Source organism: Centruroides sculpturatus, unplaced genomic scaffold (assembly GCF_000671375.1).
Source record: "Centruroides sculpturatus isolate CEXI.00-Female unplaced genomic scaffold, Cexi_2.0 scaffold101, whole genome shotgun sequence".
Classification (NCBI taxonomy): Eukaryota; Metazoa; Arthropoda; class Arachnida; order Scorpiones; family Buthidae; genus Centruroides; species Centruroides sculpturatus.
In genome coordinates, this window is record NW_019384361.1 from 110,230 (window position 1) to 128,315 (window position 18,086).

The 18,086-nt window shown below is 37.8% G+C and overlaps 1 protein-coding gene across 2 annotated transcripts in view; it reads left to right on the forward strand.

Annotated features, from left to right (window-relative positions):
• The window catches only part of LOC111641066, a 100,410-nt gene extending 86,862 nt beyond the window's left edge, over positions 1 to 13,548 (forward strand). Inside the window, exons 4-5 of one of the 2 annotated variants that reach the window (XM_023387190.1) lie at positions 13,151 to 13,253; positions 13,324 to 13,548. In XM_023387190.1, the coding sequence (XP_023242958.1) occupies positions 13,151 to 13,253; positions 13,324 to 13,531 (311 nt within the window). In that variant the 3' untranslated portion in view covers positions 13,532 to 13,548. The remainder of the gene's footprint in view (positions 1 to 13,150; positions 13,254 to 13,323) is intronic. The other variant, XM_023387184.1, reaches the window with a different exon arrangement.
• Positions 13,549 to 18,086: the final 4,538 nt, after the last annotated feature.

Sequence of the window (18,086 nt, forward strand, 5' to 3'; positions counted from 1 at the left end):
TAAATTGATAACATGGTTCTGATAAAGTTTTAAGAAATAAAGACCTGGTAAGAACTTCGCAACCAAAAATTTCATCACGTAACACCTTAAGATGCCCACATTTAGCCAAAATATGCCAAGCATCCACAATTTCGTTCTCAACACAAAAGTTACACAATTCTCTCGAATAATTATTCAAAAAGTTCAGAGAATTACACCTAACCTGTATAAATAAAGACAAAATATTGTGGTATTCGTGTGATTGAAGCAGTACGATCCACGAATGAAACGTACAGAAAGGAACCTACGACAGTTACAATTATAAACACTCTCCTTTATTCAATACGAACAGGTTCGGTTTCATCAGGAATCCCAACTGTTTTGTGATTTAATTTTACAATGTGAGGGGTATCAACAGGAATCTTTCCAGTTTTACAATAAATCACGGTACGAAATCTTACTGGCGCGTAACAATTAATATTCTATAGTCGCGTAACTAAAATCTAACTTAATCCTAACTTAAGGCTAACTTAATACTAAGGAAATGACAAGGAAGATAGGACAGCGGGAAGGTAGAAGAAAAGAAGAGATAACTTCACCCGGGGCTTTCTTATGTTCTGGTGTCTTTGCGCTTTGGGTAGGACTGTCTCAACGACAGTGGCTCTTGCTTCCACTATGTTCTTAAACACGTCAGTCGTCGTATCTCTAATCCTGAAGATTCCAATCTATCTGGAGGTGTCCACAAGCCTTATGACCTGATCGTGGATCCTCCTCAGTCCGTCACCCGATTCTCCCAAGAACTTCCTTTGTTCTTCGCTACGAAGTCACGTTCAGGTGTCCCTTCGACACGTCTCGCTCTCTTCGTGTCTCGTCAACGACTGCCTTTTTCCCTTCTACCGTTTATTGTTCTCCTTTTGTTCTCAGCACGACTAATCCTACCCACTATTGTTCTTTCCGGTTCTAAGAACGGCTAATCTCACCCAAAGGCTATAACAGTCATTTGGAAGGTTCTAGAAGGAACAGACAAAGGAAATAGAAGAAATAGGGAAAGAGAAAGATTGGAATTATACTATATACAATTAAGATGCATATGTATATATGGCCGACGGCCACAATATTAAGGGAAACATCTTGATTATATAAAAAATTATCAAAAAAGTAATGTTTAAATCCTTATACCAGCAATTATATATACTATTATTTTATTTTTTGATTTATATTGTATAAAAAGTTATCAAAAATGTTAACGAGGAAAAGAGAGCAGTCCATTAAATCCACATCATTATTAATAAGATTAATACCATGATTATTACAAGTATCAATAAAATAATGTGTCCAGTCTATAGACTTTTTATTAAGTATAAATTTCAGACAAACTTTACTCAAATGATGATCATCAAGATTAGAAATTCTTATAATCCAATTTCTTATCCTACTAAATAATATAAATTTTATATGGGTCAAAGCATATTCCATCATGATTAAATAGCCTGGAGTACAATGAGGTAAATAAAATAAGTTTTTAATAAATTCAACCTGTATGCCATCACCATTGGCCAAGTTAAAACCCCAAATCTCTGAAGCATATAATAAAGAGGGCAAAACCACAGTTCTCAATAAACGTAAATAATCAGTCAGATTACGTAGTTTGGCAGATCTCCCTAATTTAATAACTTTATTCATCGATATTCTTGCATGAGTTCTCTTATTAATGTAATGCGTATGGAATAAACCATTAAATGAAAATGTAACACCCAAATATTTATAGTTAAACACTGCTTGAATTGGAGAACCCTTAAACCACCATTTATCCACCTCGTACTCTTACCTCCTTCTAAATACAACAATCTTAGACTTATTCAAATTCAATTTCAAATCATTTTCATCTAAATAAATTGCCAATTTATCAATCAATCTCTGCAATCCAACCACAGAATCAGATAAAACTACAATATCATCAGTGTAAGCCAATATTTTAATCTGGAAACCATCTATTTCTATACCATCACCAGAATAACTAATAATGCCAAAGAGATCATTCAAAAAAATACTAAACAAAATTGGACTCAAAATACAGCCCTGCTTAACACCAGTCTTAGAGAACATTAATGGCGAACAGTTACCTCCAACTCTTACCGTAAGTGAGGAGTTTTCATACAAAGCAACGAGTAAAGACACAAATTTTATAACTAAAACCGTAACGCATCATCTTTAACCACAGCAAATTCCTACAGACTCTATCAAATGCAGAAGATAAATCGACAAAAAATGCATACACTTTCCTATGTTTCCGTAAAAAAATTTTCTGGATAACCGTATACAAAACAAAAATATTATTTAATGTGAAATAGCTAGCCCTGAAACCTGCCTGATTTTCATGCAATATATTTTTAACTTCTAACCATCAAGTCAACCTTCTATATAGAATAATACAAAACAATTTCGAAGCACAAGATGATAACCAGATACCTCTATAATTACCAGGAACATCCCTTCCTACTATTCTTATAAATCAGAATTAAAATACTTATCTTCCAAGACTCTAGTATTATCCCAGTATCAAAAATCTTTGAGAAAAGACTCAAAAGATGTGGTCTCAATAGCTCAAAATTCCAAAATTCCATTGGGATCCCATCAAAACCTGGGGTCTTATTTAGCTTGTACCTCCTTAAAGCATCATTAAGCTCATTTATAAAGAATTCATGGTCCAAAAGTTCATTATACCAATTCCTACAATAATTAAAAATCGAAATATCTGCAAAATAAGGATCCAAGGAACCAAATAAATTAAAAAAGTGATGAAACCAATCATCAATATGAATAAAGCTAAAATTACGAGACTGAGCCTGCTTAACATGACAAAAATAATTTCATAAAAGTCTATTATCTTTTGTAAAACAATTCTGAATTTTACCAGCAAATGATTTTTTTTTCGCAATGCAAAACTGCTTCACCAAACTTCGTAACCTAACAAAGTGCAAACGATCATTAGAATCATTACTCTTCCTAAAAGATCTCCAGGCTCTATTCCTAGCACTAATTAGCATCCTACAGTCCGAATCAAACCATGAGAAAGAATTTTCATGTCTCCTAATATTAAATCCCTTCTTGCAAGCCACACTAAAAAGACAATTATTCAGGCCTTCCATTGAATCAAACGTATTCATAATGCATATTTCCTCCAAAAGCAACCTTAATTCGTCCTTTCTGGATTCATCCCAAAACAGTCTTCTGTCTTTTCAAAAGAGACCGATCTATCATTACCACAAGCCAGTCGTAAAATCAATGGGTTATGGTTGGAATCCAAAACCCATTGATCCAAAAACCCAAAAACTGATCCAACTGAAGAGAGAGAACATCTTTCCAAGTTAACAGAGAAACAATAACCAAATCAATAACAGAACAACCATTACTAGAGATAAAAGAATATTCACCCGCTTCATCTCCTAAACATCTCCCATTAACAATAATCATATTTAAATCATCACATAAATTAAGCAACTTTCTACCACAAGAATCAGTCACCAAGTCTTTCAAATTCCTATGCAAAGGACAAACAATATCAAAAGAATTGCAAAATTCGTCAGAAATCATATTCTCCAATCCAATCCTAGCATTAAAGTCACCAGCGATCAATACATTCCTATTATCTAATATCAAACCAGTTAAAGTATCAAAAATAGACTGCCAGTTATTTTTCTGAAAATAAACAAAACATACCAAAATATTATTAAGTTCGGCACCAAATTTGACAAGTTTTAGAAAGTCATCTTGATAAACAACAACACAGGGAAAAGAGGATCTTATTGCTAATAACCAGCCTGCACAATAAAGACCTTTCTTGTGCAACTTAAAAGCCTTTCCAAAATGAAGATTATAACCTTGCAAACAATTAGTTAAGTCCAAATTTCTATTAGTAGAGTCATACCGGGTTTCAGAAAGAAATACAATATCATACTGCAATAAATACTTCCAAAAAGACTCAGGTTTATTAAATAAACCAGCACAATTCCAAATCAAAAATGAAGTACCGGTAGTTGATAGGATGAAACAGGCTTAACCTGGTCACAATCAACATCGTAAAAGTACTTTGTTCCATCAATAATAATTTTATCATAAATTATTTTTACCATTCACGCTCCAGAAAGTTTTGATTGTCTACCGAAATCACGAAGTTTAAATCTAATATTTCTCACTCTAGGAGAGAAGTCATCATTTACGTAGACACCATCCGGTTTTAACTCTAGAATTCGTTTCTTAAAGTACATTTTTTCATAATAATCAACAAAAGTACAAATAATTAATCTAGGGGAATTACTCTTTTTCTTTCCCACTCTCATTGCCCTACCAATTTTAATGTCAGGCATCTGTAAAGCTCGTGTAGCAAATTCAACTATTTTCTGTTTTGTTTCTAGAGACGATTCATCCCGAACTTCTTCCAAATCGGTAATGACAACATTATTTATTTGACGTTGGTTATCCAAAAAATAGAGTTCATGAGTAATGTCATTAAACTTTTTCGTAACATTACTTTGATCATTTAAACTACAGTTTTTATCAACCAATTTTTCTAATGTTTTTAATCTATTATCTAAGTCAGCCAAACCTTCATCCAAATTTTTTAACCATTCCGATACATAATTTAATCTAGAAATAAGTTGGTCAATCTTGGAAGTCATAGATAAATGTAAACGCAACAGGACACGTATACCCTCTTCGAGGTTAAAATCTTCTCCTTCCAAAAGATATGCAAATTCTTCCTCCTCGCAACTCTTCAAAGATTTCTTTTTACTACTAGTCTCTCCTTCCCTGAAGCTCGGTGAGTGCAACTTTCGTTTCGGAATGACTGCCATAATAGTAAAAACTTACCTATAAAGAAGAAATAAATTAGTAACGAAAACACAGCACTGACAGATGCTCCCAAACAACACCAGCAGCAAAGCCAATTTTATAATTGAGGAATCACGCCCCCTGGTAAGAACTTCGCAACCAAAAATTTCATCACGTAACACCTTAAGATGCTCACATTTAGCCAAAATATGTCAAGCATCCACAATTTCGTTCTCAACACAAAAGTTACACAATTCTCTTGAATAATTATTCAAAAAGTTCAGAGAATTACACCTAACCTATAAAGAAGAAATAAATTAGTAACGAAAACACAGCACTGACAGATCCTCCCCTCCTAAATTTATTACTAAACTACTAGACTAATTCACATTAAATCTACATACAATTATTTACAAGGCAACAAACATGTGCTGCCACAACTTTTCTTTGTTCTTCCATTAGATGAACATTCAAATCTCGCTGATCATCAGACAACAGTTCGTGACTACCCAAGAATTCACTTTCTATATGCAGACATATCTAATATATATGACTATGATACGTTTACAATATCAATCTTACTTGAGTCCATTAACTATAAACTGTCCGTACATGCACACCACGAAGCTGTTGATGATAAGTCTCTTAGGATGGAAACGGATTACCATATCTCCACTCAATGCATTCAATCCTTAGCTCCTTCTTCTATCTCCTGATACCAGCCGAACTCTCTCAAACCACGAAGTAAAACCGCCAAAAGAGAGCTCAACACACGAGACAGTCCAATTTATACTTTCCCTGTCATTCATGAATGCTCTCTTAACACATGACCCCGTCCTTGACCAATTAGTCCACTCTAGTTGGTGTAGCAAGAAAGGTGATACAGTGTATTATTCCGCAGATGTTTATACAAAAAGTAGATCCCAACATGTGGTAATGGAAAATAATTTATATACACAAATTATATATATATAAGCATACATAAAACAACAATAATAAAGTAGCGCAGCACTACAAGATGCTATAGAAAAATAACAGTAGTGCTAGAAAGAAATAACAGGACTTTCTGTTGAAAGGGGGAGACATCAGAGTCACCCTCAACAAGGTATTTAGTGGGACATTAGTCAAAAATCACCAAAAATAAATAAATAAATCAAAAAGAATTGAAAAAGTTTGGAGTCTGGAGAAATAAAAAAAGGAAAAGATAAAGCATTACTGGCCAAAGAAGATAGTCAAAATTTCTTACCCCTTTTTGACAAGAGTCTGCAAACCTATAACTGAGAACAAATCCAGAAGCCATCACATTTGTTGGAAAGGAAAAACTGGTACCACTTTTCTTCTCCCAAGTCTTGAAGATGTATATATCCTTTTCTTCTTTGAACTATCCCATTTTTTCATTAACACCTTAGTCATTAGAATTAGATTAAGAATTAGGTTCAGATGTGCAGTTGGACTAATATATATCTGTTGTGATAATCATTCTGTGATCGTCTGTTGACTCATGTAAATATTGGTACCTTCTATTGTAAAATTTGGTCACTTTATCATTGTACCTTGGGTGTTGCCAAAGGATTTATATCCCACTAGTGTTGGTATCAATTTTTTTTGAAAAATAAATCTTTTCTGTCTGTATCCTGGTGTGAGTGTCTTTGGGACTGTATGCTGTACCTCGTGCAGGTAAGGTGTTGGGATACATCAGCTCCGTGTTTTCGATGGTTATTTCCCTGGATATTTTTACCAAACTTGGATTCTGTTACATCGCTGGATTCATCATTTCAAGAGCTACTAGTGAGTAAAATTATTTTGGATCCGGTCAAGTATTTTTGGAGTTATATTCGTCTGAAGTTTCAGCCTTTGCCGGTCCCCATCGGGCCCCCCGATTGAGTCTGAACTGTCATCTCGATGGCTTTATATAGCCCAGCAGATCAGTATTAAGTGCTGTAAGTTTGATTCAAGTACGTCTATTACTAGTGGAGAAACTGCCGTCTGATTTTTACCGTTAGGCAAAGGCCTTGTTTCGCACCACGTGGTCGGTCTAACTAGCCGCTGTGGCTTAGCCATTCGGCACGCAGTGTTTTTTGGCCATTAACAATTTTTGCTCGGGCTCAACAGGCCAATGCTCGCTATAATTCTTTGCATTATCAGGGTACCTGTGGGGCGCTCACTGTGCGTGCCTGTTTTATGGTCTATCACAGCCTTGCCGATTGGAGTGGGACATGCCATTCGGCATGGTTGAGTTATCGCGGCTCCTAAGTGTCGTACCGGGAATACTGTCAGTTATTCCACTCTGGATGTAATATCCCAGCTCTCCAGTAAACTGTGCTGATCATCGTCGGTGTAACCAGCGTGCTATTCGTGTCTAGCTGTTCGGCTAACCTGCATTGTTCTACACTCTAGTCAACTAGTGCGTTGGTCAGCCTTTACACCAGCTCATCCAACCAGTTCCGTTACCAGTGCGCTGTCTGTCCTGTTTTTCCCAGTGTGATGTCAAGCAGCAAGGGCATCACCAATCCCAAACCCACCGAGAAGCCCAACCCCATCTGGGGCTGGCTCCATAAATATGGACTTTATAGAAGAGGAACTAATTTCCAACATCCATTCCCATTTGGAAACTATCATGCTTAATGTTCTGACAAACAGTGGTATTGCTGTTAAAAATGGGGAAAGGGCCCTGGTTTGCGAAGCAGCAATCAAAATGCGTGCAGCAGTGAACCAGCTCTTTGGAATTATTCTTGAAATGAGACAAAAGCAGGCAAATGTTGTAACTCAGTCAAGGGCTCCATCGTACTCTGATTGGTCAAAAGCAATGCTAGAATTATGAGTAGGGATACCAAACTGATAAATGCTGCTGTAGGTAAGCAGGTAGGAGGTGACATTCGACAAGTTGAGGACCACAGCCTAATTATCTCAGCTAATGTGGGTCAGCATGAACCGAGGATGGTGGCTGAAGAATTAATGGCGGTCCTGCAAGACAATATTTCCCCGAAAGAAATAGGGTTAAATGTGGGGATGATCAGGCCTCTACCAGTGGGGACATCGATATTAAGGTAAAATCTAAAAAAGACATGAAGGCCTTGAAGGGAGCTATTGAATGTAACATCCAGTTGGCAGAAAAAAATAGAAGTAAAAGTGAAGAGGAAAAGAATCCCCAAAATCATTCTTTTGAATCTGCCAAAGGACATGACAGGTGGGGAAATGATGAAGCAACTCTATCTACAAAATTCCAATATCTGTGAGCACTACTCGAAAGACCCCTAAAAATGGAGGGGAAGTACAACATGTAATACTGACAGTGTCCCCCAAGCTTCGGCTCACCCTCATTGAAGATGGTAGAGTAGCCATTGGCTGAAACTCCATTCGGGTGGACAACCACATCCCAGTTATTAGATGTTTTAACTATTGTGGCTTTGGTCATATCTCGACCAAGTATGACCTGAGACAAAAGTGTAGTCACTGTGGGCATAAACACCGCCTGGGGGAGTGCCCAAACCAAGATAGGGTCCCTAAGTGCACAAACTGTGCGAAATACAACAAGTGCAACCCGCAGAACAGGCAATTGGACATGGTTCACAACTCTTTTGCGGCCAACTGCCCGTGTCTCAAGTGGTACAAAGCACAAGTGATATCAAATACTAGTTACTAACACTCTCCTTCTTTCCTGTGTCGCCACCCATTATGGATAACAACCATAATACTAGCACTCGGCAGGCAGCTGCACTAAAGATAATATCAAAATTCTTCAAATTAATCTCCAGAGATCAAAGGCAGCATCCTCTGAAGCCCTCCATGTGGTAAGTGACTGGGACGTGGACATCTTATCCTTCCAGGAGCCATATGTCTGTGGCAATAGGGTGGATATGCTCGGTTCTGACAGGCTCTACTCCACTTTGGTCCCTGACAGAAGGCCCAAGGCAGGTATTATTATTTATAACAAGCATATCGTGGTCCAACTTATTGACCAACATTCCAACGAATATTTTACTACCATCAGGATGCAAACTCAAAGGGAATCAACTTACATCATCTCCTTCTATTGTGCGCCAAACGAAGACCTTATCCATCCCCTGAACCTTTTGAGTCAAGCTGTAGAAAGCCTCAAGGATTTTCCACTGGTTATCACTGGGGATTTTAATGCCAAATCTCATCTTTGGCACAGCCCAATGCAAGACCCAAGAGGGTACAGACTATGCGAGTTCATTGCAGAGTTTGATCTGGTCTCCCTCAACAGCAGCCCATTACCCATTTTCTCCACAGCCACAGGGAAGAGTTGGGTGGATGTCTGTCTGGGGAATCAACCCCTCCTCTCCTGCAAAGTCAAATGTAATACTATGGACCTGGTGTTGGCCAGCGACCATAATTATATCCTAACTACCATTGAAAGTAAAGAGGTAATGGTTCAAAGGACCATAATTAACCAGATGAACTGGGAGCTCTTTGAGTCTTGCCTAGCCAATAAATGGAGACCGATTTCCATGATTAATATCAACAGTAAGGATGAGATAGACAGGACTGTACAGAGGCTAACTGAATCAATACATATGGCTTATTTTGAAGTGACAACAATCAAGGTAACAAAACTGAACTCTCCCTGGTGGAATGGGGAACTAGATAGGACAAGAAGGGAGGTAAAAGGATAAAGAGAAGGTTCCGGAAAGAAAGGAACAAAAACGTTGGGAGTACCAGGAAAAATGTAGGCAATATAAGCAAATGATCAAAAACAGCAGAACAAACTCCTGGAAGGAGTTCTGTACCAGGAGGTGTGGGGAAACCCTTGGTCTGTCCCTTATTATACTGTGAGGGGAAAGGATAAAGCAAGTTCCACTTCCCCCCCAACAATGGTTAAAATGGATGGCTCATACACTGAGTCCATCGAGGAATCTTGCGAGTTCATCATGCAAGAACTCTTCCCAACGGACGACCCAAGACAAGATTCCAGAATACAAAAATCGATTAGAAATATAGTCAACACTTACCGGACAGATCACAATGACAGGCCGTTCAGTGCATTAGAAATTTACCGTGAATTTAGAACCATCAAAAAGAACAAGGCACCTGGGCCAGATAACATCACATGGAGAATGGCCAAAGAGGCATTTGAGATCCTCCCCACCACAATGCAGGTTTTATTTAACAAATGTCTGGACATTGGGTATTTCCCCACTATATGGAAAAAGGCCTCTGTGAAGCTAATACCCAAGGACCCTAGGCAGGCCCCAAGAACACCCTCTGACTACCGTCCCATCTCGCTTTTCTCCTTCTTTGGTAAGGCCCTGGACTCCCTAATGATTGGAAGAATCAAGTACCATCTCGAGCAGGTAAATTTCTTCCAACCCCTTCAATTTGGTTTCTGTAAGGGGAAGAGCACCATCAACGCTCTGGACAACCTAATTGACTACATCAAGGTTGCAAAGAAAAACGAGAACCACACTCTCTTGGTGGCTATAGATTTTAAGAGTGCCTTTGACCATGCCTAGTGGCCAGAGGTACTATACCAGCTCAGCAACTACAACTGTCCAGGCAACCTATACAGGATCCTTCGCAGCTATCTGGAGGATCAGAGTGCAGCCATCTACAATAATGGCACTCTAATCTATGGGTCTATCAACAGGGGGTGTCCACAGATGATACGGTTATTGTCATGTCACACCCGAATCAAGGGAAGCTCCAGGACAATATGAACCAAATTTTATCAAAAGTGCATCAGTGGAGTGAGCGTGTTAACCTACTCATAAATTACAGTAAATGTAAAAGTATGGTCTTCCCCAAGGCGAACCCTCTTAGCAAAGGCCCCTCGATCCGGATCAATGGGCATAGAATCGGGAACACCTTGTCCCTTAAGTACTGGGGCTTATCATAGATCATAAATTACTTTGGAATGAGCATATCCATTACATCTACAGAAAAGCCACAGCAGTCTCCAGCACCCTGGCTACCATCTGCAGGAACAAATGGAGGCTTAACTACAAAGCAAGGAAAACATCATATATCGCCGTCACTCAGAAGATAGCCACCTACGGCTGTGAAGTCTGGGGGCACTGCACGAACAGGGTTCATACCCGGAGGAAGCTCCTCTCCTTGCAAAGGCTCTCTGCTTTGTACATTGCCAGGGCATACAAAACGGCCCCTACAGACGGTCTTCTTGTCATCTCAAACCTACTCCCCATTGACCTTTATATCCAGGAAAGGTACTTGAGGCATAACATGAAGCGCCTCCTTTATAACGATATCACTATTGATCAGTTTCATACCAAGATAAATCATCTGGTGGAGGGGGACACCATTGGTGATCTGGCCAATTACCTCCTTGAGAAAGGGCTAGACAAAATTGATAGCAGCAGCCTGATTCACCCGGCGTTGGGTCTCAGCTGTGATATCTTGATGAATGGTACTACCCCTCCCCTTCTGGGCTCCATATCTACATGGATGGGTCCCGGTCAGTTAGTGGGACTGGGGGTTTGTTTGTAGTGTATGGAAGGGCGGAGGAAATCCTTCACCAGCATTACTTTAAAATGGATGAACATTGCACTAATAACCAGGCAGAGTCCTTGGCTATTTTAAGGGCCCTACACTACATTAAGAAGGAACAAAGAACCTTTAAGAACAAGGCTGTATACATTTTCACTGATAGCAAGGTAGCCCTGCACCAGATACAAAATCTTAATGTCAACCTCCCCATTATAAGAGACACTATCAACGTCCTCAACCATCTCAATGGATCCACTGTTATCACCCTCGCCTGAACTAAAGGGCACTCAGGCAACAGGGGAAACGATCATGCAGACTTTCTTGCCAAAAAAGTTACAAGTAACCTTGAAACCAGAGCATACTCAAAAGTGCCTTACAGTTGGATGGCGAATCAGCTGCTCAACTATATTCACCAATAATGGCAAAGAAACTGGGATAGCAGCAGCACTGGGAGGACTACCTACTGCTTCCTTCCCTTGCTTTGCAAACAGGGCAAAGTTTTCCCACTTCACCCCCTCCTATGAACTCACGCAAATCATGACGGGCCACGGAAACTTTAAAGGTTATCTGGCCTGCTTCCTCGGCAAAGGGAATGAGCAATGCCATTGCTCGCTTAATGAATGGGACGACAGTGACCACATGGTGTTCCGCTGCCCTCTGTATGAGAACAAACGAAGACAACTGATACAAGCTGTGATTCAGGAGAACGAAGTGTGGCCATGTCTGGCAAGTCTTCTTCTCAGCAACAAAGACATTTTCACAAAATTCAACGACTTTATTAGCCAAATTAAGGTGCTCAGTTAACTGAGTGTGTGAAGGGCAACCTCTCTATCACATTGTCTCTTAGCACTGCAATTCTTCACTCAGGACTTTAAGGCAGACTTAGTTTTTGTTACTATTATCTGCAAGCCAATGTCGGGATCTGCTTTTATTCTGTACAGTTTTATTTTGGCTAATTGTAGCGGGCATATTTATGTTCTACCTGCCCTAAAGTGTATTTTCTGTTTAATTGTGCTATGTGCTTTTGATTATTGTATTTTTTACGTAATATTTGGACTGCTGTGTCAGTCTAGTAATTGTGTCTGTTACCTCTATTATTCAGTTCCCAGCCGTCCTCATGTGATCCCTTTTCCTTTTCCTTCTCTTCCCCCATTCCTCTCCCCTCCCCTTCCCCCTTCTTCCCCAGGCTATACGTTTAGGTAAGGCTGTCTCTTTCATAACTGTCAACTGTGAGATTCTTTGTACTCGCCCTCGTGGTTCACTTGTAAAATTATTCACACCCAGATACTCCATTATGCAAAGATTATACCATTAACTTCAGCAGGTAAAAAGTGGCCTTTCAAAACTTTTATAGATGGGTCCACAGTTTTTGTTACAGTGCTGTATATATTACTTAATATTTTCGACTAAGTAACTAAGCAAAGCTGTTTCAAAACTTCTCAGTCTCTTCTGTTCTATTTCGTAATTATTTAATGCCCTTTAGATTCTAACTTCCTCTCTACAATTAAGCATCTTCTGTATCAACTTCACTGTCAATGTGAATGAAAAAGAAATAAATTTTATTGATTGTATGATTTCTGTTTATTACATTTTACAAAATAATTAAATCAATACAATAAGTGAGTTAACAGGAAAAAGTTTTATCAAAAAGTAAAAATCACCAGAAACAAGGAATGATGTACTATTATTTCAATTCTATGCTAAAATAATTGAATGATAAAGAATATAATTATCATTATTTTTAGTTGCTTTTAGTTTTTTAAATAGGACTAAGTGAGAGAGTTTTTCTAAAGAATTACTTTTAATGTATGATATATAGTACATTATATATGTACATAAGATACCGTAATTTATATTTTTATGTTTACATTTTTAGGTAAAACGAAGGTGACAATAAAGAAAAGTCCAAGCGGACAGTTGATAGTAAAACGTCAATCAGAAGAACATAATGCAGATCCAGAAAAACTGATATTAGATAGGTATGATAATGCTTAGTCCATCTTTTTTTAAAATAATTTATTATATTAAAACTTTAAAAAATATTTTTAGGTGTGGTCTCTTATCATGTCCTATTTTAGAAGGAGAAGATCAGTTACGTCTGCTCAACTATCAACACAATCAAATTAGACAAATTGAAAATATTTCTACCCTTTCCTATTTAGTATTTCTTGACTTGTCTGATAATTGTTTAGAAAAAATAAATGGTTTGGATGGTCTAATAAATCTTAGAGTTTTAATGTTATCAAGGAACCGGTAAGTTTCTTTACAGCAAGTTTTCTCTATCTTAATATAATAAATTATTTCATAATCTTTAAGTAAAATTAAATTTTTTAAACATATTTGTTTTGAGCGTATTTTTTAATCATACAGAATGTAAATACAGTATTTTGAATTAGTTAAATTGGCAGTGAAATAATGAACAATTAAACATCTAAATCTAAATTTGTTTTCATTTTTGTAATTCATTGTTTAATATAAATTTACAAATGAAATGATTGATGATTGTTAAGCACTCAAATGGATTGTTCTGTATTTACCTCATTTTTTTTTTACTGTTATTCACTTTTACACTTTTTGTAGTCACTTAAAAATTATTAAATTACAATAATGTAAATATGAGGGTGCATCAAAACAAATTGAGACAAATTTTTTCTTACTGAAAGAATAGCACTAACAAATCCCATATCTATATCACTGTAAAAATATGGGTACATCTATTCAGAAATTGGTCTATGAAAGCTAATAGAATTTTATAGTGTAGAGTATGCCGTAGATAGGAATCCACGGGGCAATAAAGCTATATATATATATACACAAAGGACACAGTAAATGACCAACACGTGCACGGAAACAAAGAAAAGGTTTATATTTACCAGTATAACGACCACTCTCCTCAACGGGTACAGAGACCAGAATAAGCTGTATAACGGGAGTTCACACATTTTATATCTCCCGCTCTCCGGAAGTTTGCTTTACCACGTGTCCCACCTTGGACCAATCGGAAAGCTCCTCCCATGCGGTGACATCATAATACACATATACACATGACATCGTATAAATGGCAAAAACCCGATACAAAACAAAAGAAACCCGACAAAAAAAAAATATATTTATACACATACACATAATAACAACCAATAGTCGCGTAGCGCTACATATCGGAAAGCTCCACCCAAGCGGTGACATCATAACACACACACACACACACACACACACACGTGACATTGCATAAATGACAAAAACCCGATACAAAACACAAAGGAACCCGACAAAAATATATATTGTAGTACCGTAGCGTACCGAAATACGTTAGCGTGGAGATTAAGAATAGAAAAGACAGCACAAATTGACAAGACACTGAACAGATTTAATTTCACGAAGATACACATCTGAGTGCGAGGTCATTGACCCGGTGGAAATTGGGGACTTAAAATCCCACTTCTCGACACCAGTGCGAGGTTTGCCAATTGGGGAAAAAGTGTCGCGACAGTCGAGCGGTCAGCACTGTTCGTGTGGGAGTGGAAAAAACTTTACTGAGACAGGTCCTTCATCGCAAACTATTTATTAAATATAAAAATTTCGCTTACAACTACTGTTTTCTTTGGCGTAAGTCGAAATTCACGCAAGATAATGTTTTAATTTCGTATATAAAAAGAAGTAGGCAAAAATCCTGGCGTAAGGCCTATCCACAGAGTGAATCAGTTCGTAAATAAAGTTCAATTTTTTCTACGATCTTCTCTTCTTTTGGCGAAGATGATGAGGAAAACGTAGGCTCCGGGGCGCACAGCACAACTTGAAGGGGTGATTCTCACAGAAGATTACCCTTGGTGAAAGTTGCTGGGACAGGATGGCGAAAACTTCTTTCGGGACGACGAACCGCAGGAAAAATCCAGAAGCAGAGCACACTGAACTTAGAACCAAGAACGTCACTTCCCATTTTTGCGCGATTTTTATAAGTTTTTCTGAGTCCCAGATCGAACCTTCCGATAGGTCGATGCAGATCTGCCCCCGTTCTCTAATTGGTCTCCCCTCCTCGTTACGAATTGTAACGGGATCGGAGCCCAGATCACGGGGTTAGTCTCCTCCCCCGACTGACAATTTGATTCCTATCAAAGATGTTCGATCTAAGTACTTAAATTCATCTATTGTTTCTTTCTGAGAAATTCGTTTTTTCTCAGAAATTTCTACAGATATGACTATATATGGACATAATATATTCACCTTGCATTAGGCGGTTTCTTTTTACAATATATATTATTATAATAAAAAAAAAACACTTCTTTTTATATACAAAATTAAAACATTATCTTGCGTGAATTTCGACCTACTTCCGGAGCCTCACATGAGGTTCACACACGATTTTTGTTTCGCGATGGGGCTCTCGTCACCCCTTTGGTCCGGACACAAGAATACGACAGAGTGATCCAACATAAAATCCCTGACGCGACAATTAGGAATCGCTGCAATCACACATAAATTGCCCGACGTGACAATTAGGCTTAGTTTTTTTTTATAACTCGATAATTGNGGCCGAATTACGAAACTAAAAATATTAATACGAAATTAAAATATTTTTCTGTGCACGAATTTCAACCCACTTCCGGAGCCTTACACTAATATTTATAAATATTAGTATCGCGTAAAATTCTTCAATTTAGAGGAGTATAAATACTCCTCTAAATTGAAGGATTTTCCTTTGGCCATGATTTAGGCATCCATTATTATAATCGGGATATTTCTTGTCGTAGATACACGAATACTTTCGGATGTTTTCGATAAATCTTTCCAGATCTGTTCTAGAGTATCCACGAGGGAACGTACACAAAGCTCGTTTTTCGCCATTTTCGCACCGCGTCACAATGACCTAGATTTAACTGATTTCTGATTGGTGGATGGTACTGTTTTACGGCCGTATTCGCGTCCAAAGTTGAACACTACTCAACTCGCTTTTACGCTGGTTTTACGACCTGATCAAGCGTAAAATATCAGGGTCACCTGATTAAAAGCTTTTACGGCGAGGGGTTTTTACTTACGGTAGTGGAGTCTCGGCAACAGATTACAAAGTTCAGCGAATCCCTACATATTTCGTTCTCATTTGTACTTTTGTAAGAACAGTGGAAGTGTTCAAACAGCGTTATTGTCAACTGCATCAATATGGAGCATGCACGCTTTTTACTTTCAGACACGGACATGGAAAGAATTATATATGATGACGAATCATCTAAAGGTGAACCTGATATTTGTAAAACAAGAGAGGAAGACACTGATACAGAAGAGGAAGAAGAGCTTGATGAACAATTATTGATACCTTCAACTTCTCAACAAGGTGAGAGCAATTTTTATATAGGCCGTGATTTTAATACCCGCTGGAATAAATTTCCAACATCACAACTAGGAAAAACAAAGCAGCATGACATAGTAACGCATCTTCCTGGTCCCATAGACGTTGCCATTAAAGCAACATCCATTATGGATTGTTGGAATTTATTTATAGGAAAGAATATTTTAGAAATGTTAGTAAAATTTACAAACGAACAAATTAAAAAAATACAACCAAATTACGGAAGAGAAAGAGACGCACTCCTAACCGATTTAACTGAAATAAAAGTACTTATCGGAATTTTATACTTAGCAGGTTACAAAAAACAAAATCGCTACAATCCCAATGAATTGTGGACAATGGATGGAACTGGCCTTGAAATTGTTAGAACCATAATGAGTGAAAAAAGATTTAGATTTTTACTGTGTAGTTTACGATTCGACGATAAAAATTTAAGAAAGGAGCGAATTAAAACTGACAAGTTGGCTGCGGTGAGGGATATGGTGGACATATTTGTATAATCTTGCCAGCAAAATTCTATATACTATACAATACATGAAAAATTAGAAGGATTTAGGGGGTGATGCGGATTTCGACAATATATGCCGAAGAAACCTCAGAAATAGGGCATTAAAATTTGTGTGTTAGCGGACGCAAGAATGTATTACACTTATAATTTCGAAATCTACTGCGGAAAACAACCAGAGGGAAACAACCAGTATTCAGTTTCGAATTCACTGGATCAAGTTGTAAAACGATTAATAAGACCTATAGCGAAATCAGGGAGGAATTTGACAGTGAATAATTGTTTAATAGTTATAGCTTAATCTCTGATTTGTTACGGGACAGAATTACAATGGTAGAAACAATAAGGAAAAACAAACGAGAACTTCCTCTTCAATTTACAGATGTAAGGGGTAGAAAAGTCGGGTTTCTTTGAACGTTATAATTTGAAGTTAATTGATCTAATGTATCTACTCCTCCTTTTGTCAAATGATAAAATTAACTATTTCAGGTTTTTTACGATCACCTGTAGTATCGTAAATAGTGTCATTATGATGAAAAGAGGGCAAAAGCAAGACATTCTTGTTTTTTTCGGTACATAAGAGACTAAGGTTAAATCTTTTGAAAATCCAAATAGGCTACTACAGACTTTTCGGTACATTTCTAGTGTTCCCTGAGGGAGGCGGAAACCCCCCCAATTGTAGACCCCTCTGTGCGATCAAATAATGTCTAATGAACCATACCAGTACGAACGACACATCCAGCCCCCCACAATCGAGCTGCGCGAGATCTCGGCATACACCACAGTAATAAGAATACAGCAAAAGATATAAGCAGGAAAGATTTAAAGCAGTTATGAATGGAACTAATGTTCGAACAGATTGAGAGAAGAAAACATATGTACTGCCTTCCAAAAGATATAAGAGAAAGCGCCGAAAGGATATGCCCATCACCCAGCTCATCTAAAAGTTCAATAAAACACAGAAAA